The 22775-nt window shown below is 35.5% G+C and overlaps 2 protein-coding genes across 7 annotated transcripts in view; one reads left to right on the forward strand and one right to left on the reverse strand.

Annotated features, from left to right (window-relative positions):
• The window catches only part of LOC131950287 (N6-adenosine-methyltransferase non-catalytic subunit), a 65001-nt gene extending 55936 nt beyond the window's left edge, over positions 1-9065 (reverse strand). The window contains exon 1 of the mRNA XM_059312373.1: positions 8936-9065. The gene's annotated coding sequence lies outside the window, so the exon portion shown is untranslated. The remainder of the gene's footprint in view (positions 1-8935) is intronic.
• On the forward strand, positions 12-22775 carry LOC131950291 (small ribosomal subunit protein mS37). 6 transcript variants are annotated; one of them, XM_059312381.1, is made up of 5 exons: positions 12-81; positions 207-275; positions 14717-14893; positions 15039-15157; positions 22573-22775. In XM_059312381.1, exons 3-5 carry the CDS (start codon positions 14755-14757, stop codon positions 22705-22707), a joined length of 393 nt encoding a protein of 130 aa, XP_059168364.1. In that variant the 5' UTR covers positions 12-81; positions 207-275; positions 14717-14754; the 3' UTR covers positions 22708-22775. The 6 variants fall into 6 exon arrangements, with proteins under 6 accessions (XP_059168364.1, XP_059168368.1, XP_059168362.1 ...); XM_059312385.1 differs by lacking the exons at positions 12-81; positions 207-275 and adding an exon at positions 7963-8088; XM_059312379.1 differs by lacking the exons at positions 12-81; positions 207-275 and adding an exon at positions 8276-8412.

A 22775-nucleotide genomic window follows, 5' to 3' on the forward strand; every position in this document is an offset into this window, starting at 1 on the left:
CCCGCACATTACTACTGCAGCCGAATTGAATACACTAAAACGATCGATTACCTCGCGCGCGACTTGTAATGTGAAAAACAGGTGACTCCTTAAATTTTAAAAATTATTTCACATTTTGAGGAGGATTTATGTTTTTTAAAATACAAAAATGTTTCCTTGTTTCATTTATGTACCTGTTTTTAAACAATTGAATTAAAACTTTTCAGTATTAAATGAAGACTAGCGATGTTTCCAACAGATGCAACCATGCTCATTTACCATAGCAGCCATCTTGCGTAAGTTTTATTTTTATAAAGTTACTAGCCGACCTGCGGTGTATCATACGCCGCTATTAAGTTGTTTTTTCTACTTGTCAGTAATTGATAATTTGTGAATTCGACAGTACCAATGCTGCCACTGAAAATATTTGCTTTAAAACACTAAACCCCCAATCTCCCCCCCCCCCCCGTGAAAGCAGCCTCCTCTTAGTTACCTCCTCTAAGTTTAAAATAGTTTCAAACTGAATTATCTGCCCCTAATAGCCGTCACCAAACCCTGCTTTACGATTGTTTTGTAAACATTCAGAGTGAACTACAACTCACCTGACCATGTGAGGGGGGGGGGGTGGGGGGGGGGGGTAGCGATAGAGAGGAGGAGAGGGGACTGCAAGGCGCGCTCTTGCAGCTTGTTTTCTAACGTCTCCCAGAAGAGAATTATATATATAGATAGATAGCGCGAGATTCAGGGGGAAGCCACTCTATTTTACAAATGGCTGCTGCTTATATAGTGAATAGTAAATCTTGCTCGCAGACACTGCTGTTTAAAGTTAATTTATGGCCTATACTACTATATTAATATATTTAGCCATTGATTTAGGTTTATGATTCATTTATCTATAATATTTGACACAAACATATCACAATATACTTCTATTAAAGCCTTGACAATGAGGTAACGTTTTCGTACACTACTGGCCGCGGGCGATTTTACGTACCCAAAACGATAGATTACCTTTAATATATATATATATATATATATATATATATATATATATATATATATATATATATATATATATATATATATATATATATATATATATATATATATATATATATATATATTTAGCCATTGATTTTGGTTTATTATTATTTATAATATTTACACAAATATATCCCAATATACTACTTCTATTAAAGCCTTAACAATGAGGCAACTTTTTTTCACACTACTAGCTAGCTGCATACCCGTGCTCTGCCACGGTAAATCTTTTTTAAATTTGCCAACTTGGGAACAGAACAAAACTACACACAAACACAACACAAACGAAAACGGAAACACTAAAGAAAACACAAACACAATGCGAACGCAAACAAACAAAAACACAAACGCAACATGCAAACACTAAATAAAAACAAACACAATGCAAACATAAATGCAAACGCAAAAAAAACACAAACAGAAACGCAAACGCATAACATAAACACAACTTAAATGCAAACATAAACACATAGTTCTCACAGTCTCGTCCGGGGCGTTAAATTGCACCCAGCGGGGCGCCGGCGGAACCGCCTGATTCAACTTAGTAAACAACCACAATACTCCAACTTATCCATAAAATAGACCAAAGGCAATATTTAAAATATCCGTGTTTTACCTACCACGGTGCATTTTATCAATCCATGCTAATTAAAATATTCTAACAATTATGTCTTTGCACGTCCGCAGAATTTGCATTCACCTAGCTGCATACCCGTGCTTTGGCACGGCGAATCTTGTGGTGTTTTTTCACTGCCACAAAATGTTACGTTTTCACTGCCACCAAAATGTGACGTGTTTGCTGCCACCAAATTTAATATTCTTGCTTCTATCAAATTAAATGTTTTTCTTCTCTTTCTCGCTCTCACTCTCCGTCACAGACGATAAAAAATGATGAAGAATAAGTCGTCTTCTGCAAATCTTTTTTTTTTTTTTTATCTTTCTTGACCGGGAATGGTCTGTGTAGCGCGCATCTAAAAAGACTATAGCGCCAACACGTGTGATGCATAAATAACTGACTAGAGCCGTCGTTTCTCCATCCCCTCTAAGGCTAAACCACCGGTTTATAAACCCCCACCCGCGATCGTCTCGGATGACACATTGTTCTCGGCACGAATTCTAGCGCTTACCTGTGAAAATTTCCCTTTTTTTTGTGCTAACCTAGCCCAAATAACTCTATATAAAAACTTGACGCGATCTCTTAAAATTCAATTAAACTTAGCTGAAACCACAGACAATTCGCTTCACAAAGATACAAATTATATATAACATCAATAAGTTGTTTTTAAACAATAATACTTCAAACGCAAATAACGTGAAAATATCACATATACCTAATTAAAGTAGATTTCCATAATAATGGCTTGGTCCTAACTAACACTAAGATATTCTAATGAAAGTTCTAGCTTTGCCTAATAGCTCATCTAATTTTCATGCTATATTAACACGTATTTATTAAGATACGAGTTTTTCTTCTTGCCCTACTAAGCACAATTGACGCATTTCTAACAAATTCACTACAATCTTTTTTAAATGTACCAACTTAGGAACAGAACGAAACTAATCACAAACGCAAACACAACGCAAGCACAAAAGAAAACACAAACACAATACAAAAGAAAACGCAAACACAAAAACAATGAAAACGCAAAACAACACAAACGAAAATACAAACACAAACGCAACACGCAAACACAAACGGAAAAACAAACGCAAACACAAACACAAAAGGAAAAACAAACTCAAACACAAAAGAAAACACAAACACAACGCAAACACAAATGCAAGCACAAAAAACACAAACAAAAACTCTAACGCAAACGCATAACATAAACACAACTTAAATATCAACCCATGCTAATTATAATATTCCAACAATAATAATATCATACACGTCCGCATTTTGCATTCACTTTTTTTTATTAGCGTGAGTTGGATTTACTTACCTCCCCAGGCCTAACTATTAAAAGATTTTAATTGATTACTTTTTTTCGACCCTACTGTTATGAAATGTATCCACTTTTTCTAGGAATCTAAACGAAATTTATTTTTGACATTGTTCCGTAAAATATGTTTTAGCAATGTGCGTGTATTTTATATTTTCTTCACGTTATTCGAAAGTGTAAAAACTGTGGCAACTATAAATTAATTTAAGTCGTTATATAAACAAACTCTACTCTATTACTTATAATAAGTCAATGCGATGCAACGAAAAAGCACTGCATGGTACGATGTGCTTTTTTTTTTTTTTTTTTTTTTTTTTTTTGGTGCTTCGATCAAATTTTGAATGATTTCCGGTAACCGAAAGTCGTACTTTATTTCTGTGAGAAGACTTAACTTGAGCACTGTTCCAGGTAGTTAGATACTTGGATTATTTTCAGTTTTTTTAGTGACCTCCGATAAATGGAAGTGGTATTTTACTTTATTTCTGGATTCTATTATACAAATAACTTTAGTACCGTTCTTTTATGTAGACGAAATTTTAAACATATGTATAAGAACATATTCTTTTGATTTTCTTTAAGTTTTAGTGATTTTCGGTGAACGGAAGTATGACTACGCTATTTTATATATCTTTAAAGAGATACTGATCTAATGATATTGATCTCATAGCCTCGCAAAAATATTTTGCGACAGAGATTGAGAGAGAGAGACAGGGAAATAGAGAGGAAGGGAGAGAGAGAGAGAGAGAGAGAAGCGTGGTTCTCTTCCTAAATAGTAGTAAAAGTATCCAATAGATAACATAGTAATTCGCGCTTTTTTAAAATAGTAAATCAAATAATTGTGTATTATTATATATGTAAAGAAAATGATTTATATTCTCCTTTTTAAAGCATTATTATGCGACACATACAATGGATTACCAGTCAGGGGTGATAATTCGTAACTAATTTGGTTGCGGTCCCACCATGCTCTTCTGTGAGCGATGTTCCCCGTGTTCCAGTGTCGTATGACCTCTGGGACTCTTGGTAGGTGAAGTATTTATATTTATTAATTTATAATATTTGCTGGCAGTATTGTATACTGGCCGTAACCTTCTATTTTATGACACCCGTGTATCTATGTTATAGCCTACACGGGGTAGTGTATTCAGATATGTAACCTATTGTTTCTTTACATTTATTTTAGGGCTATATGCCGTGTATGGATTTGCTGTACATATATTTGACGTTACTGAATTAGCGTATACGGACTTGCCGTATGTGCAATAAAGCCAGGATCTATCTGCATTAATCGTATTTGTATTATCTCTCAGGGTCAGCCCTAAAAACGCTACACCTCAGTGGGTGACATCACACCACATCCCTACTAAGGCAATGTTTCAATTACATAAAAGCTTGTTATTAAATTGTGTTTATGCAATTTTTTAGAATCAAACTAGCCGGCCAGGCCCTGCTCTTGCTTCTGTGAAAAACCTTTCTGTTAAAGACCATTACCTGTGTGTTTAGTAATCATCATAAACCCGGCATTGCCCACCCAAACCACAACCAACCAAAACAACAAAACACAAACATAACGCTAACACAAATACAAACGAAAACAAAAACCTAACAACAAACCCAACCACAACCACAAACACCAGTACGAACACAAAGAAAAAAACAAACGAAAAAGCAAACGAAAACAAACCAAATCCAAACGCAAAACCAACCACAAACACAAACCCAAAGAAAAAAACTCAAACGAAAAAGAAAACGAAAACAAACCAAATCCAAACGCAAAACCAACCACAAACACAAATACAAACACAAACCCAAAGAAAAAAACACAAACGAAAACGAAAAAAGAAAGAACACAAACGAACCAAATCAAAACGCAACCACTAAAGCAAACCCAACCTAAACACAATGAAAATACAAACGCGAACATAAACGCAAAGTGCTCACAGTCTAGCCCGGGGCAGAATCGTCTGTTTCAGCTTAATAAACGACTATAGTACCCCAACTTATTCATAGTCTTTAGCACTCACTTAAACGAACGTAGGTGCCAAACCAAACCAAATGAACAATTATAATACTCCAAGCTTATCCGTAAAATACCTACAACATTTGCACTTGATCAATCCCCGCTAATTATGTAACTATTTTTTCCCAACACCAAAACAAATTAATAAAAAGTAAATTCTTTTCCCGTAATGAGACTAATGCAATGTTTTATAAAGGGAAGTAATTGTGTTTTCCTAATTTATCAAACGGAAGTAAGTGCTAAAGGACTAAATATAAATAATTTTCAGACATAATTAGATTTTTTGTAAAAGATGATATTTTTTTAAAATTGTGTTTAATTAACATGCCGACAATTATTACTGTCAGTTAGAAAAATGAAAATTATTTCCCAACACTTTCAGTATTAATTTTTTAACTCATAAATTTAGACTGTGAGCACGATAATAATCTAACACTTAAATCCATGGAAGTATGTCCACGACAAACAAATTTATTTTTACATACAGAATTGAGCTTTATATATTAGACTAGCCGTCCCGGCCAGGCCCTGCTCTGGCTTCTGTGAAAAACCTTTCTGTTAAAGACCATTACCTGTGTGTTTAGTAATCATCATAAACCCGGCATTGCCCACCCAAACCACAACCAACCAAAACAACAAAACGCAAACATAACGCTAACACAATTACAAATACAAACGAAAACAAAAAACCTAACAACAAACCCAACCACAATCACAAACACCAATACAAACACAAAGAAAAAACAAACAAAAAAGCAAATGAAAACAAAAACCTAACAACAAACCCAACCACAACCACAAACACCAATACGAACACAAAGAAAAAACAAACGAAAAAGCAAACAAAAACAAACCAAATCCAAACGCAAAACCAACCACAAACACAAACCCAAAGAAAAAAACACAAACGAAAAAGAAAACGAAAACAAACCAAATCCAAACGCAAAACCAACCACAAACACAAATACAAACACAAACCCAAAGAAAAAAACACAAACGAAAACGAAAAAAGAAAGAACAAAAACGAACCAAATCAAAACGCAACTACTAACGCAAACGCAACCTAAACACAAAGAAAACACTAACGCGAACATAAACGCAAAGTGCTCACAGTCTAGCCCGGGGCAGAATCGCCTGTTTCAGCTTAATAATCGACTACAGTACCCCAACTTATTCATAGTCTTTTGCACTCACTTAAACGAACGTAGGTGCCAAACCAAACCAAATGAACAATTATAATACTCCAAGCTTATTTGTAAAATACCTACAACATTTGCACTTGAACAATCCCCGCTAATTATGTAATTATTTTTTTCCCAACACCAAAGCAAAGTAATAAAAAGTAAATTCTTTTCCACTAATGCAATGTTTTATAAAGGGAAGTAATTGTGTTTTCCTAATTTATCAAACGGAAGTAAGTGCTAAAGGACTAAATATAAATAATTTTCAGACATAATTAGAATTTTTTTTATTTTTTTTAAAAAATTATGTTTAATGAACATGCCGACAATTATTACTATCAGTTTGAAAAATGAAAATTATTTCCCAACACTTTCAATAGTAATTTTTAAACTCATAAATTTAGACTATGAGCACGATAATAGTCTAACACTTAAATCCATGGAAGTATGTCAACGTCAAACAAACTTATTTTTACATACAGAATTGAGTTTTATATATTAGATTTTACATACTTTTAAAATAGAAGAGAATCTCGTAGAAAAACAAATTGCGCATCAATTTAAAGCAAACAAATGTGTAGTTCTGTATCCACTTTTCAACGATTTCCAATAAACGGAAGTGGAACGTATTCTACTTTAGTTTTTCAAAAGCCTGAAACTTGAATACTGTTTCAGATAGATTAACAAAATTTCACAAAAAAGTAAAATTTTGAGTTATTTCCGTTGACCGGAAGTAGTAATTTACACCAGTGGTGTAGGCATGGTTGTTGGAGGGAGGGGGGGGGGGGGGGGTTACAATCGCCCCATGGACCCCTCTGTAAAAAAGTTTTTTATTGTCATAATACCAATAATACCACTGTTGCTTATTTAAATCTATTTCTGAATCAGTATATATGTATAAGTGTATATGTATGTTTAGAACAGTCATCTAAAAACTGACGCTATGTTCACTCTGAGTTGGTTATCCCCCCCCCCCTCTATATGGACCCTCTGTAAAAACGCATAGCGCCCTGTCAGGTGTAGTTTTATGCTTTTCTTTCTCAGATGGGTTGCTCTATCCAGCTATTGAGCCTCATCTGCTCTGGGGTTCGAACTCAAGACTTTTCAGTTCATGGACTTGCTTTGACTAAAAACAAATGCACAACAAATGAACACACACACACACACACAATTTGCGTATAATAGCGTGGAAAATAGTACTTTTTATATGAAACTTTAATTAGTTCCTTGAAAATGAAATAAGCATCCAATTAAATCTGATCTTGACCCACGTACCAGCAAGTGTGAAAGAAATTGGGTAATCTATCGTTTTAGGTATGTAAAATCGCCCGCGGCTAGTAATGTACAAAAAAGTTAACTCATTGTCAAGGCTTTAATAGAAGTATATTGTGATATATTTGTGTCAAATATTATAGATAAATGAATAATAAACCTAAATCAATGGCTAAATATATCAATATAGGCAAGAAATTATATTTTAACCGCAGTGTTTGCGAGCAGGATTTGCTATATAAAAGCGGCCATCTGTAAGTTAAAGTGGCTTCCCCTGAATCTTGCGCTATAAGTTTACTGTAAAAAAATTAACAAGATGGCTACTATAGTAAATGAGCATGGTTGCATCTGTTGGAAACATCGCTAGTCTTCATTTATTACTGAAAAGTTTTAATTCAATTGTTTAAAATCAGGTACATAAAAGAAACAAGGAAACATTTTTGTATTTTTCAAAACATAAATCCTTCTCAAAATGTGAAATAATTATTAAAATTTAAGGAGTCACCTGTTTTTCACATTACCAGTCGCGGGCGATTTTTTTACGTACCTAAAACGGTAGATTACCAGAAATTGGCCTGTTAAAAGAGGTCGAATTTGTGCACGTCCGTTTCGACCCATAGAGTGAGTGATAGACAAACAAAAGTTCGAGAAAGTAAGTTAAATAAATTAAAAGCTTAATAAAAGTCACTCATAAATATATAATATATATTCATTAGGCCCTAATATTCCCATGTAGGTTTGAATAAGAGCTAATAAAAGGAATATAGGAATTGAAGTGGAATAGATTTAATTATAAAATAATTCAATTTATAATTTAGCGAAATAACCTCAGATCTTCAATTTAGAAGTTAAAAGTTTATAAATCTACACATCGTACTCGTAGATCTAGGGCCTAGGCCTAATTGATAGACTTTAAGTTTTAAGAATAGTCTAGAATCTAGTCTAGATCTAGAATCTAGATCTGAAAGGCTGAGGGGTAATAACTTTTTTTTAGATCTAGATCTAGATCTAATTTTACTCTTAGTCCAAGTCACTCGAAGTCTGTGCAAAAGACTAATTCTTGTTTTGTTACGCATAGTTGGCATTTTTTAAATGAGAATTTCAGAATTATTTTTTAAATAGATCTCTAGATCTAGATATTACTAGATAATCTAGGCTTAAAAAAAAGAAGCCTATCAATAATAAATAATAGCTAGCACACTATTAAACTAAGCCAATTTAGTTGAATTCAGTTTAGCATATAGGCCCTATTAACTTCATGTGCCAAGTCATTATTAAATTAATATTACTGAAAAAAATTCCAAAGTCAAGTCGGCCTGTTGCACCCTTCACTGAACTTGACAAGGAAAAAATACTTGACTTGTGACCTTCATTAAAAATTAAAACATTACAAGTAAAAGTGTAGGCCTACTTAATCTTACCCAAATAAGTGATAAAAATTTGAAAATTAATTGTAGGCTTAATTACTGTTGTAAAGTAAAGTGAGATAAACAGCTTACGTGCTTTCTTGAGGGGGTGTGGCACATCACTATTGGAACTTTATATTTCTGTGTTTAATGATTATATTTGTACACAATCAGCATGCTATGCTTTTTAAATTGATAAAGGGTAAGTATACCATTACAAAACCTGCAATCTAACTAATAAAAAATAATAAAAACGATCATCAATGAAGAAAGTGTAAACATTCTATTTTTAGGTATGACATAAAATAATGGCTGCATTTGCGCAGTTTGCTCCGCGTTACGCTAAAATTTTTACCCTTGGTGGCACGCAATCTAAAAAACAAAACAGGTATCAGGACTGCCCGATTTTTTTTTTCGTGGTAGCAATTTAATGTTGACATAGATCTAAATCTAGTTTAAGTATATTTATATTATTTCAACATCTAAGAATCTAGATCTAGTCTAGTACTTGTAAAAAAAAAACAGTGTCAGTAGTGGGTAAGATGATAGTCCTAGATCTAGCAGCAATTGAGCTAAATCAAACTGTCCTTTAGTAAATTGTTTTAACAGCTATCCAGCATGCGTGATAGTAGATCTAAGTCTATATTATTTATCCTATGTGAACTTAAAAAAAAATTCAATTTTCTTGAGGGGAAAAGGGGGGAGGAAGAGAGAAGTGAAGACACAGACAATCTTGGGTTCATTCTATGACGTATGCTTTAGGCCTGCTGAACTCACATTGACCTCGCCGACCGTGGGCTGTGGTGGTATTTTCCACTAACGGGATAGTAAACGTAGGGCAAGCAAGCAATCACGCCAGTGATGATGTTTGGAAATTTTATTTAAAATAAGAGAATCACATGTCATATTTTCAATATGAAAAAAATAAAATGTAAAAAAGACGCTAGTACCAGTCGTGCTGACCCAGGGTTCGAACTTGGAGCTTCGGGTCTATGAACATTCTACGGCTGGCATACTGTTGACTCAACCACACCGGATGTGTTGGAGAAGGAAAAAGTAAGCATTTTCAATCACTAGATGGCAAATCCAACCTGCGAGACTCATAGTCGCTCTGTTACGGGCCACGCTCTGTGAGATGCGTAGTCACTTCGTAAAAAAATAGTCATAAATCTAGCCAAATGATTAGATTCTTGCGCAGCACACTTTTTCCCATGCCTCGTTTTCACCAAAAAAGATTATAATAAAATGGCATTATTGAGTGATGATCATTTACACAATAATCTATTACCAAGTAATTGTAATGTGTGTAAAATTAATGCTTTCAAGTTAAATATTTACAAAATCTGGTTTAATATTCAAGCGGTATTTTACATTTATTTGCTTTGAAAGATAAGAAAATAGAGCTAGTTTCGCTAAGGCGCCGCTTGCGAGATAAACAAAGAAATTAGGTCAAAAGTACACCTGACAATTCTTAAGTAACATACTTAAATAGAAATGGATAGTTCAGATTTCTACAATTGACGATGGCTTCATAATCATTAGTTTATCCCTCTACTTCGCAGTGAAAGCAAAACTGGTTGCCATTTTAGTAAGTGCATTGGCCGTTTGATGACACGAAAACAAAAAAAACTCGGAAGCTGTGAATCGAAGGGCCTAATAAATGTATTTAATGACGTCACACTCGAAGGGAGAGGGGGTCAGTAATTTTGTGACAGGTGTATGATGAGAGGGAAATCGGGGGGAGGGGGGGGGGGGTTCAGATGGTGTGACATCACACTTTTGCCTTATAAAAAAGCATTAGAAAACATATTTAGCAGTTATTTCGAGTTTTAGAACACTTAATAAATTATAATAGAAATTGATTAAAATACTCAATGTTGACAGAATTCATACAAGATTTTGGAAAAATATCAATGTTTTAAGAAAAACTCAACTGCAATTTTGAGGAAGGGGGAGATGTTTGTAGGCTGAGGTGTGATGTAATTTTAGGGGGTGGGTGTGGTTTTTTGTGATGATATGTGCGGGCATAGGGGGAAGGTAAAAATCGTCCAAAAAAACAAGACGTCATTTATGAATGACCCCTTTGAACTTTCACCAGGCCTAAGCAACCTTAATTATTTTATTTATTAATAATTAGTAATGTTTGGTAATAGGTAGGCCTATACGGCCACTATTATTCTTTTACAATAGCATTAAAATCAAGCGTAGAGATATATCTCTAACCAACCAGGCACTAATTTGATGGTTATAGTTCAATTTTAATTATTGGTGCCTCACTGCCTAGCTAGGATTTTCTGTAACAACCATTTTTAGATCCGGTTCCCAAAGTTGACGAGAAAATGACCTTGGATGTTCGTAAATATTTCTGGTCAGGAAACCCGACGAATAGCCAGGATATTTTCATATTAGCCGGGAACTTTTTTTCACCCCCCCCCCCCCCTTAAGTCTAGCCCAATGTAGTCTCGCCTGTTGACATGGATCAGAATTTAGGCGCACAAAACTAGTCTTGTCAAATTGGAGCAATTAGTTAAAATCACATCATAACTACAGATTTTTGCAAGGGTGACACTTTTCTGGTTTATCCCTTTCCAGGTTAGCAAAATTTGAGTTTTAAAATGGCCGGGTTTGAAGTTAAAAAACAAAAAAAAAATTTTGACATGATTCTAGGATTCGTTGTTATTATTAAGACTCCGCATCCTTTTTACTGTTGATCTCTTTTTACTGTTGATCTCTTTTCCGCCAATCACGCAACAGTATATGACACAAACATCTACTGCTATGCTAGCATAGGGTTACTCAACATTGGCGTATCGTCATTTTTTCAATTATTTTTTCCAGGATTGGTATAAAATTTAGTTTAGGCTTCAGATGGTTTTTTAGGCTTATCACCTATTTTAATGATAACCGTTTAAGCAGACTATTTCACGGTTAGCCAGTGATACTGAATTTGAGAGTGCACAGATTTTAAAAAAAATTGTGAAAGCCAGCTGTTATTGCATTCATGGAAAAAAAATAAAGGCAAGTGACATCACCTACAATCTCAAATGCAGATATTGGTCAACTACAATTATTTCATTGGGGAGGGGAGATAAAAATGGTAACAACTGGAGTAAATAAGGCTTTCTTGAACTCACTGTGACCCCAAGTAGGCCCATGTGTGTCAATACAGCTTGTTTGTAATTTTTTTAGGGTGGGGGAGGGGAATAAAAAGATGTCATTGGCTATCTCAAATAGCTATTGTTCATGTTATGACATATGGTATAGGCCTTCACAATGACCTCCCTACAGTGTCTAGTTGGGGGAGGGGGGGAGCCATACCATCAATTTTTAATAGCAGTCTAAGACAATTTGAAAAGCATACATATTGATGTGTTTACTATTGTCATGATTATGGAAACAGGGCATTCCCCCTTGCCAATTACCCCCCCCCCCCCCCCCCCACAGCTTAAGGTACAGCTAGGGTTATGGTTTGGGCTCGATTTAGGGTTAGTGTTATAGTCATGGCTAGGGTTAGTGTTATGGTCAAGGTTAGGCTTAAAAGTTAGGTTTTTGTCTTGTGTTAAGTTTTAGGCTGAGATGAATGCTTAGGTTTTTGTCTTTTTTGTCTTTTTCTATATAGGTATGGAATTTAAGTTAAAGTTAGGATTCTAACTTGAGGAGGGGGGGGGGTCCTCTAGCTCATGATTATAGATCTGCTTGGCTTAGATGGTTTATTTTTTTCAAAATACGATCTATTTGAAAATAATAGAACCTTTTTAAAAAAAATTTAATTATCTATATTAAAATATTAATTAATAACATGAGGGGAATTTTTCAAACTTATTGTCTTTAAGATTAGGTTTCAAAGTGTGACTACTATCAGCTTAACTAACTATATTAATATTAATTGTATTAACATAAACAGTTGTTTTGTATTGAGGGAGGTTCAAGAAATGTAATATTACATTATGGGATCAAGATGAGTACTATTTTAAACTGTTTTTGTTATATACTATGTACAATCCTTTAATTATTAATTTTTGTTTAAAAATTGTTATAAAGTTTAAATCACTAAAGGAATGTATAATATAACATAATGAGCCGACCCGCGGCGTATCATATGCCGCTATTTAGTTATTTTATTTTCTACTTTTCAGTAACTCATAATTTGTGAATTTGACAGTAACAATGCTGCCACTGAAAATATTTGCTTTAAAACACTATCAGTAGGTCGTTTAGGACGATACACCCCCCCCCCCTCCTTTCACCCAAACCCTACCCAGAATCGGTTCAAACTAAATTATCTGCCCCTAATAGCCGTCACTAAACCCGGCTCTACGATTGTAAACATTTAGCGTGAACCACAGCTCACCAGACCATGTGGGGGTGGGGGTGGTAGGGATATGCTTATAGAGGAAGAGAGGGGTCTGCTAGGCGCTTTCAGCTTGGTGTTTTCTAGGGTATCCAAGAAGAGAATAATATATACAAGCCGACCCGCAGCGTATCATACGCCGCTATTTAGTTGTTTTTATTTTCTACTTTTCAGTAATTCATAATTTGTGAATTCGACAGTACCAATGCTGCCACTGAAAATATTTGCTTTAAAACACTAACCCCCCCCCCTTTCCCCTAACCCCGACCCTACACCCCCCCCCCCCTGTGAAAGCAGCCTCCTCTTAGTTATTTCTTAGTTACCTCCTGTAAGTTTAAAATCGAACTAAATTATCTGCCCCTAATAGAAACCCGGCTCTATGATTTGTAAACATTTAGCTTTGTAAACATTTAGCGTGACCACAGCTCACCAGACAATGTGGAGGTGGGGTGGGGGTGGTAGTGATAGTGATAGAGAGAAAGAGAGGGGACTGCAAGGAGGCGCTTGCAGCTTGTTTTCTAACGGCTCCCAGAAGAGAATTATATATATAGATAGATATGAATCAAATTTCTCAAAAAGTAAGTTATTATTGTCAAATTTTATTTTAAATTTCTGTTGTGGCAATAAGTTTCAAGGTTTAAAAATTTAAGTTTTGGGATTGAATTTTAGGATGTGATTCACTTTAAAAAAAATTTAAAAAATAGCAGGGAATTTCCTGGTCAAAAAATTATGGGAACCCTGCTATTAGTAAAAATTAATTTTCCTTCTGTTAATAAAAATTAAGGTTATACTTTTAATACAACCAACATATTATTTTCAGTGAAAGTCTGTATCATTAAGTTCTCCATATATTGTTCAAGATACTCATCTCATAGCCTCAGGACAGAGAGAGAGGGGGGGGGGGGGGTGTGCACACGGGTGTTTTAGGATTTATATTGTCTATGAACTGATCATCAAAATAGATACCAATCCTGAATAGTTGAAGACATTTCCATGAGAGACTAGATCTAGCACTAGCAGGCCAACTTGGCCCTGCATATAAATATCGCATGATTTTGGTTGTGTGTTTGCTAGTGGTTCATTTGAATTTATGACTGCCCCTCCCCACCCCTTGTAGACATATTAATAATACTCTTGTCTTAGATAATAATACACTCGTCTTACAATAGCATTTGTTGAAAAATACTACTCTTATTTGATGAGGCTTGTTTGCCAGAAATTGTTTTGGATCTACTGCACCCAGTTGTTAGCCACAGTTCCATCACTGCCAGATATCCATATCTAACCCATGTAAACTAAATCTGAGCTAAACTATAACAGCTAGTTGTATGGGCTCATTGAGTCGTGTGCGTTATGTTTTTCACAAGACATAATAATAAGGAAGACAAACAAAATATGTTTTTTTTCTGTAATAGTTGGTCCAGTCATTTGTTTTCTTGTTATTCTTCTTTTGAAAAAGCTTAAAGACACTAGTCAGCTATTTTTTTGAGCTAATTCTAAATTTGTATTGTAAACATCAACAGAAAGCTTATGTGGTGCTCCATTTTGAAAGGTTTGAAATATGAAGTTAACTGAGGTTTGCTGTAAAACCTGTAGTCTAAAGAAGTTCACCAATTATAGAGATCTGGGCTACAGGTTTAAGGTGCTTCGTATCCCAGCACTTAAAGATTCAATTACATCTCGTCATGATGAACCACAAGGTAAGAAACAGCTTACATAGCTTACATAGCTGCAGAGTTAAACTAACATTTCCATTACTCTTTATAAGTTGTGGTTCACTTTATTTCCCAAGTGGAGGTTCAATTTGAGCAGTGTTAATGAGCATTTTTTTTTAAAAACTTGTAGCTGGATCGTGTGTCAATGAAATGTCCAGGCTAATGGACTGCTGGAAATCTACAGATTACAATCCCACGTCATGCAGCAAGGAGACACAAGTTTTTATCAATTGTATCCAAACAGCTCAGGTATTTATTTATATAGAACCAGCAGAAAGTTCTAGGTCAAGCTCAGGAATTAGTGGCATAATCAAATGTTTACCTAATATTATAGTTTCTTCATCAAATTTTGAGACTTAGCACTCATATTATTTAATAAGAGATGAAGATATCCATGTTATTGAATGTTAAGAGATGTAACATTCATATTATTTAATGAGAGATGAAGACACCACTTGCAACATTTACCGAGAAAAAAATATTTCGTTGAATATTCTCAGTTTAAGCCAGTCAACGACATGGTTGGGGGGGGGGGGGGGGGGGGGGGGGGGTGACACCATATCTAATATAATTTACTATGCAAATATCGCTCTTGTCCACTTGAATTAACAGGTTGATTGAAATAATGTGTGCACAAATTTATGCCATTTGGAGAAATCAATTGCAATTATATTTATAGGCCTATTTAGGCATATATATGTATATATAGAGAGAGATAATTATATATATATGTAATATAATATACATATTAGCCTGTTGCTTGAGCTTTTTTTTTTTACAGTTGTCATAGTAATGATGGCCACCGAAAACGGCGTTACAGTGATTCTGTTTTTAACAATGTGTCTTCATGGTCATTTCAGAAATGTATAGTTGTTATTTTTGCTAATTTTTCAGTGATACTGATCTAGTTTTAACAACTGACGATTAGTGTTTGATGCAAACTTACCAGTTGTACATTTTTTTTGCCTAATCACTGAGAATATCGAACAGAATATACGATAAGCAAAACATTAGATTAATTACTGTATTAAATTTTTTTATTAAAAAACACTGAAACTTGTGCAGTTAATAGAAAATTATATGTGAAGTCCTTCTAAACTAATTATGCAGGGTAAAACAAAACTTAAAAAAAAAATACCTTGATCGAGATAACAGCCAACTAAGCCCGTCCATTTTGCCTTGTATTTTGATTGGGAAGAAATCTAGCAGATGACACATTTCTGCTGAATGTTCAATCTTGTCACAACACACCGTAAACAGTTTTTTTAGACTGGACAAGGAAGCAAATGCTTGTAAAGAAAAATTCATAAAAAACATTTTAATAACAAGCTTTTATGCAATAATGCATCAAAAAGTAGAAAATAAATGATTTTCTAACCCTAACCCTAACCCTAATCCTAATATATAAAGCCCATGTGCGCACTTCTTTCTCTCTCTCACTCTGTCCGCAAAATATTTTCACAGGCTATCATATCAGTATCTTCAGAACTTGATCACGGACTTTTGTTGAAAATAATATGATAGATGTTTTAAATGTATAAACAAAATTTTATTTAAATAAGAAAAAAAAAATTAAGGCATATTAGAATGTAGAAAAACAATTTTAATTATACAACCGGAAAAGTGTTTATAGTTGTGAAAAGAACGCGATTTTTTCAATGACGTCACAAATGTTTACACTAGGAAAAGCGCACAAAACTAATGTCGTCATCTTCCGATTTTAGATTATAAACAAAGGAACTATTTCATTCAAATTAATATTTAGATCTAGATCCTACGTACGCTATGAAATATATACAATACAATTTTCTCGGCTTAAACTTGTAAAGTTTAGTTGATCTATTTGGATTCTAAATCTAGAGATTCTGGAACTAGATCTAGATATTCTAGATCTACGGAAAAACTAGACTTAGGACTTAGAGTTTAGACTCTAGAGATTAGAGATATCTAGAACTAGATTGTATCTAGACCTAGAATCTTTTCCAATAATAAATTTCTATACTAAACTATTTCAGGCCTTAATTATTTTATAGAAATATTTGTTTGTTTAGCTATTGAATTTGCTATTTTGGGGTAAAATTAAATTTGAAAGAATAGGGCCTATTCTCGTAAATTAAGTTTCTTAACTAACTCTTTTATTCTTCATGATTTCTAAGGTGCCTAAATAGCTGAGATGATATTGTAATTGCTACCATGTGGGTGGTTCGAGACTCACCAAGCCAATCTTAATTTTTTTTTTCTTTATATGTCAAGGATAAAGTTGTCTATCGGGACTTCGCGGGACACGGGGCGAGTTCACCTGTTTCTGTCTTTTCAGCATATGAAGGAATAGTGTGGTCAGACCCATGCTCAGTCAAAATAGGTGTTTTTAAAAGACAAAAACAACATAACTACCATTGAACAGCCTAGATTTTTAACGAAATCTTTTACGTCTCTAAATTTTAAGTCTCTTAATCGAGTTCATTTAATATGATGGTATTGTGTTGACTTATTCTGTATATAATTTGGTTTTAATTTTTCTAATAGGTATTGGTAGCCTACGCTATTTTAAACAAGTATAAACATAGACAGTAGTGCCTACATAAAACAAAACCCCTTCTTTTTCATAATCTTAACGTTTCATTCCAATGCTCTTGATCAATAAAATGTTTCTTTTCCTAAGTTTCCGATAATGACTTTTTAAAAAGCTGAATTACAATTCATTTTATTTCTCACTTTCCCGTAGATTTATACATTTTCTTCAGGCATCTCTACCGTTTCTTCCCCTTTCACCTCTGAACGAAATTGAAAAAAAAAGTAATTCCTTAAAAAATATAGAGAAACCGATATCCGCTCCGCCCCCCTCCCAACGCACACACATTCCCCCACACCCTCCGGACGGTTTTAAATGCCGCTCCCCGGAAATAAATATCTAAAAGAAAAACCGGGTAGCCTATTTGTAAAGAGAAGAGATTTAAAAGTCACTAGCATTGCCCGTGTAACGGGTACCGATGGCTAGTATATAATAATCTATATATATAATTCTCTTCTGGGATCAGTTAGAAAATAAAATACTTAAAAAAAACTTTTTAAAAAACCACGTTTTTCTTGTGGACTAAAAAGTAGAAAATAACTATTTACATACATTTGATGACAAAAAACGTGGGTACGTTCACCATCAAATTTCCCGACCCATCTGCCCGACCCACGTTTTTTGTCATCAAATGTATGTAAATAGTTATTTTCTACTTTTTAGTCCACAAGAAAAACGTGGTTTTTTAAAAAGTTTTTTTTAAGTATTTTATTTTCTCCTTTTTAGTCCGTTGCTACACATGAAAAACGTAGTTTTTAAAAAAGTTTTTTATATAGTTTATTTTCTACTTTATCTAATGACTTGATTAAGTATGACTTGACTAAGTGTTTATAAATACACGGACTAAAAATCTTGAGCGACCAGGATTCGAACCTGGGTTGTCGCGGCCACAACGCGAAGTACTAACCACTATACGATCACGGCCAGCGCGCTCACATCGATTGGGGCCGAAGTAACTGTGTCAATAGGCCTCCAGTCTTGTCGGTATCTTTAGAAATCATGTCCTCAATTTTATGGTCCTTAGGGCGTAATTAAATTAAGCTAATTACGGTCTCTAATTGCTAGTTTTTATGATTGCATCTGAAATTGTTAGGCGAAAGTAGCCTGCATGCCAAATTTCAGATCTATAGAGCAATCAGAAGTGGGCTAATTTTCGATGTCAATTTTAACAACAAACACACGCGAAGCTGAGTTAATAAAAACGTGTTAACAAGCCGCAAGCGCGCCTTTGCAGTCCCCTCTCTTCCTCTCTATCGCTATCACTGCCACCCCCACCCCACCCCCACATGATCTGGTGAGCGGTGTTCACTCTGTTTACATTTTACAATCATAGAGACGGGTTTGGTGACGGCTATTAGGGGCAGATAATTGAGTTTGAAACGATTTTAAACTTAGAGGAGGTAACTAAGAGGAGGCTGCTTTCATGTGTGTGGGGGGGGGGGGGGGGTTAGTGTTTTTAAGCAAATATTTTCAATGGCAGCATTGGTACTGTCGAATTCACAAATTATAAATTACTGAAAAGTAGAAAAAAAAAACAACTAAATAGCGGCGTATGATACGCAGCGGGTCGGCTCGTATACTATTATTTAACGAACACATTCCTATTTAAAGCGAGTATTACACTAGGCTTGCAGTGCAGATAGTAGGTGAAACAGGACAGTCGAATACAGGCATTTCTTTTCAATTGGACAATTTCTCTAGTTCGGACTTTGCTAGATTAAATATAGGTCAAGATCCAGAATTTCGGCGGATTTTCGAATTTTTTAGAATTTAGAACGTAAATTCTTTTAGACCGAGTTTTCCGCTGATAGTTTCAGTTAAATATGTATCTCCCGAGCCTTGTTCCTCTTCCTATCTCCTATGCATGTTAGTCAAGCAGTATCCTAACTTAACTACAGGTATTTTAGCTCACCCTCTGTTTTTAAAGCTTCTCCAAATCTACAGTATCTCTCTGCTTCTATTTTATTTTTCAACCTCAAATTGGTGCAATAATTTCAAAAGGCGACTATCAGGACTAGACTAACCCGCCCCTCCTTGCAGCAACGTTGGCTCTTGTGACCTCACCATGACCCCAAGTATAGTTTTTAGTATGCATTTGGTACTGCTTGTCTTGGGGGGAAAGTATGGCGTCACAGCCAATCTCAAATAGCAATGTTCCTGCTATAACATGCGACAGACCTACTGATTTCATAGCAATGTTCCTGCTATAACATGCGACAGATCTACTGATTTCATAGCAATGTTCCTGCTATAACATGCGACAGGCCTACTGATTTCATAGCAATGTTCCTGCTATAACATGCGACAGGCCTACTGATTTTATAGCAATGTTCGTGCTATAACATGCGACAGACCTACTGATTTCATAGCAATGTTCCTGCTATAACATGCGACAGACCTACTGATTTCATAGCAATGTTCCTGCTATAACATGCGACAGACCTACTGATTTCATAGCAATGTTCCTGCTATAACATGCGACAGACCTACTGATTTCATAGCAATGTTCGTGCTATAACATGCGACAGACCTACTGATTTCATAGCAATGTTCCTGCTATAACATGCGACAGACCTACTGATTTCATAGCAATGTTCGTGCTATAACATGCGACAGACCTACTGATTTCATAGCAATGTTCCTGCTATAACATGCGACAGACCTACTGATTTCATAGCAATGTTCCTGCTATAACTGATTTCATAGCAATGTTCCTGCTATAACATGCGACAGACCTACTGATTTCATAGCAATGTTCCTGCTATAACTGATTTCATAGCAATGTTCCTGCTATAACATGCGACAGGCCTACTGATTTCATAGCAATGTTCGTGCTATAACATGCGACAGACCTACTGATTTCATAGCAATGTTCCTGCTATAACATGCGACAGACCTACTGATTTCATAGCAATGTTCCTGCTATAACATGCGACAGACCTACTGATTTCATAGCAATGTTCCTGCTATAACATGCGACAGACCTACTGATTTCATAGCAATGTTCCTGCTATAACATGCGACAGACCTACTGATTTCATAGCAATGTTCCTGCTATAACTGATTTCATAGCAATGTTCCTGCTATAACATGCGACAGACCTACTGATTTCATAGCAATGTTCCTGCTATAACATGCGACAGACCTACTGATTTCATAGCAATGTTCCTACTATAACTGATTTCAAAACTTATGTGAACTCGTCGTGACCCCGACCGTGTTTAGTTTGTGGAAGAAAAAATACAATACAAACTAATTTTAACAACCTGCAGGTATTCCTAAAGCATAAACAAAGATGTGGTTTGGATTTCAAAATGCTTCATTTTGGTTCAAATGTTTTTTCAAGTATTAGCCTATTTCCCAAGACTTTTTAATATAAATATCATACCCTTTCTAATTGCAACTAATCTGGTCTTTATTTACCATCACATGAAAAAAAATTAACAAGCCAACTCCCAACAAACTGACCCCACAAGCTAGCTCCTAACAAACTGACCCCACAAGCTAGCTCCTAACAAACTGACCACACAAGCTAGCTCCTAACAAACTGACCCCACAAGCTAGCTCCTAACAAACTGACCCCACAAGCTAGCCCCAACAAACTGACCCCACAAGCTAGCCCCAACAAACTGACCCCACTAGTTAGTTCCCAATAAACTAACCCCATATAAACTAAAAGGCTCTATGAAACTTGGCCTTTCGGCTTCTGGCTCCAGGGCTCATAAAAAATTTGGCTAAAAAATAAGAAGTACAAATGAATTGCAGTGTATTTGCACGAGCTAAGTCTAGTGGTAGGAGCTTAATAAAAAGTAAAAATTCGTTTGACAGGAGTAAACTTTTTCACGAGATGAATGGCCCGTTGAGGGAGAAATACAACGGGCGCTAGGTTGATAGTATTGCCTTTTTCTCTAAACCAAAACTAAAATCACCACCTCAAATTCAAATTTAACCGGAAACGAAAAGTGTCATTGGAAACAGATTTTTCCCCCCAGAATTGGCATTTTAACCGGATTTAACCTTGATCTACACGTAGTTACTGATACTAAATATAGTCGTAGTCAAACATTAGCCCAAACTATACAAAATTCGCATTTAGAGTTTCTTTCAGTGGGGGGGGGGGGGGGGGAGGGGGGGCAGAGCTCCCTTACCTTCGAAGCACGTCTACAGTTTCCTATGACGAAATAGAATGTATATAGAAAATTTACCTTTACCAGTGTCCGCCCCCCCCCTACCCCGGAAAGATTTCAAGTCCCCCCCCCCCCCCCCACCCGTTCCAGGAGAAACAAGTCTGAAAGAAACACTGGTCACAATTGTAGATCATACAGACGAAAGGAAGACTCTTCTTCTGTAATCTGGACCAGTTTCCTACTTATGGCTTTTTCCGGGAGTAGGGCACTTGAATTTTTGCAGCGGCGAATAAAATTCTCCGGTGCGGAGGAGGCCGACACTGATAAGAGAATATATTTTCTATATAAATTATATATATATATATATATTTTTTTTTTGGGGGGGGGGGGGAGGGGTGCGATAGATAGACGTTCTACCATTGGCGGGGAGGCTTAGCCATGCAAGCCAACCACTTTTAAGATTAGACACATGAATTAGACTGTAATGAGAGTGTTTATTATCAAGTATCGATGACGTCATTTTATTGTGTATTTTTCGGCATTGGCTTTTTAATTCTGTTAACTCTAGAATCAATGACGTCATATTATGTGTACTTTTTCTGCTTTAGAACATATCCAACTAAATGATCCTTGTGACGCCACGTTTCGTTTTTCGTTAGACTGAAAGTTTTAACTTTGCTTGTGTTTTCTCTATACTGTTCCTTGATGACAGGTAGAGTGACAGAGTAGTGAAACTATTATTCTAGATGTTAGCTCAATGACAATGTCACAGGAATTCGATGTTTGTAGGTAGCTTCACCAAATGTGGATGGCGCTGCAAGCTTTAGAGTTAGAGTTTAGTGAACCTTGACAGTTAAGTGTTGGCAGACACTCAACATCCGATACCATTGTGCATGTTGGATAGTCAAAGTATACTCAGCAATGAGCTCCCTTTGTTTACATTGTGTTCTCCCCCTTGTTTCCAGATAGCAGCCAGGGAGGCTAAAGCCAGGGTAGCCAAAGGTCTTCCTGCAGCCAAAGGTTCCTCTTTGTACCCCAGTAAGCAAGTCAACCAGATGCTGGCTAGATACCCTCAACCCAAGTCCAATTTCATTGACTGATTCATCAAAGCTGAATGCAAGTGTCACTTAGAATATATTTACATTGAAAATAAAATATTTATAAATTT

This window comes from Physella acuta, unplaced genomic scaffold, assembly GCF_028476545.2.
Source record: "Physella acuta isolate Inbredline_101_S28 unplaced genomic scaffold, ASM2847654v3 ptg000750l, whole genome shotgun sequence".
Lineage (NCBI taxonomy): Eukaryota > Metazoa > Mollusca > Gastropoda > Physidae > Physella > Physella acuta.

What these genes read in the sequence shown, in the direction of transcription:
- LOC131950291 (XM_059312381.1), top strand. Translation starts at nt 14,755, where the DNA reads ATGAAGTTAACTGAGGTTTGCTGTAAAACCTGTAGTCTAAAGAAGTTC. An exon ending in TCGTCATGATGAACCACAAG is followed by an intron (nt 14,894 to 15,038) that starts GTAAGAAACAGC and finishes AAAAACTTGTAG; the next exon opens with CTGGATCGTGTGTCAATGAA. An exon ending in ATTGTATCCAAACAGCTCAG is followed by an intron (nt 15,158 to 22,572) that starts GTATTTATTTAT and finishes CCTTGTTTCCAG; the next exon opens with ATAGCAGCCAGGGAGGCTAA.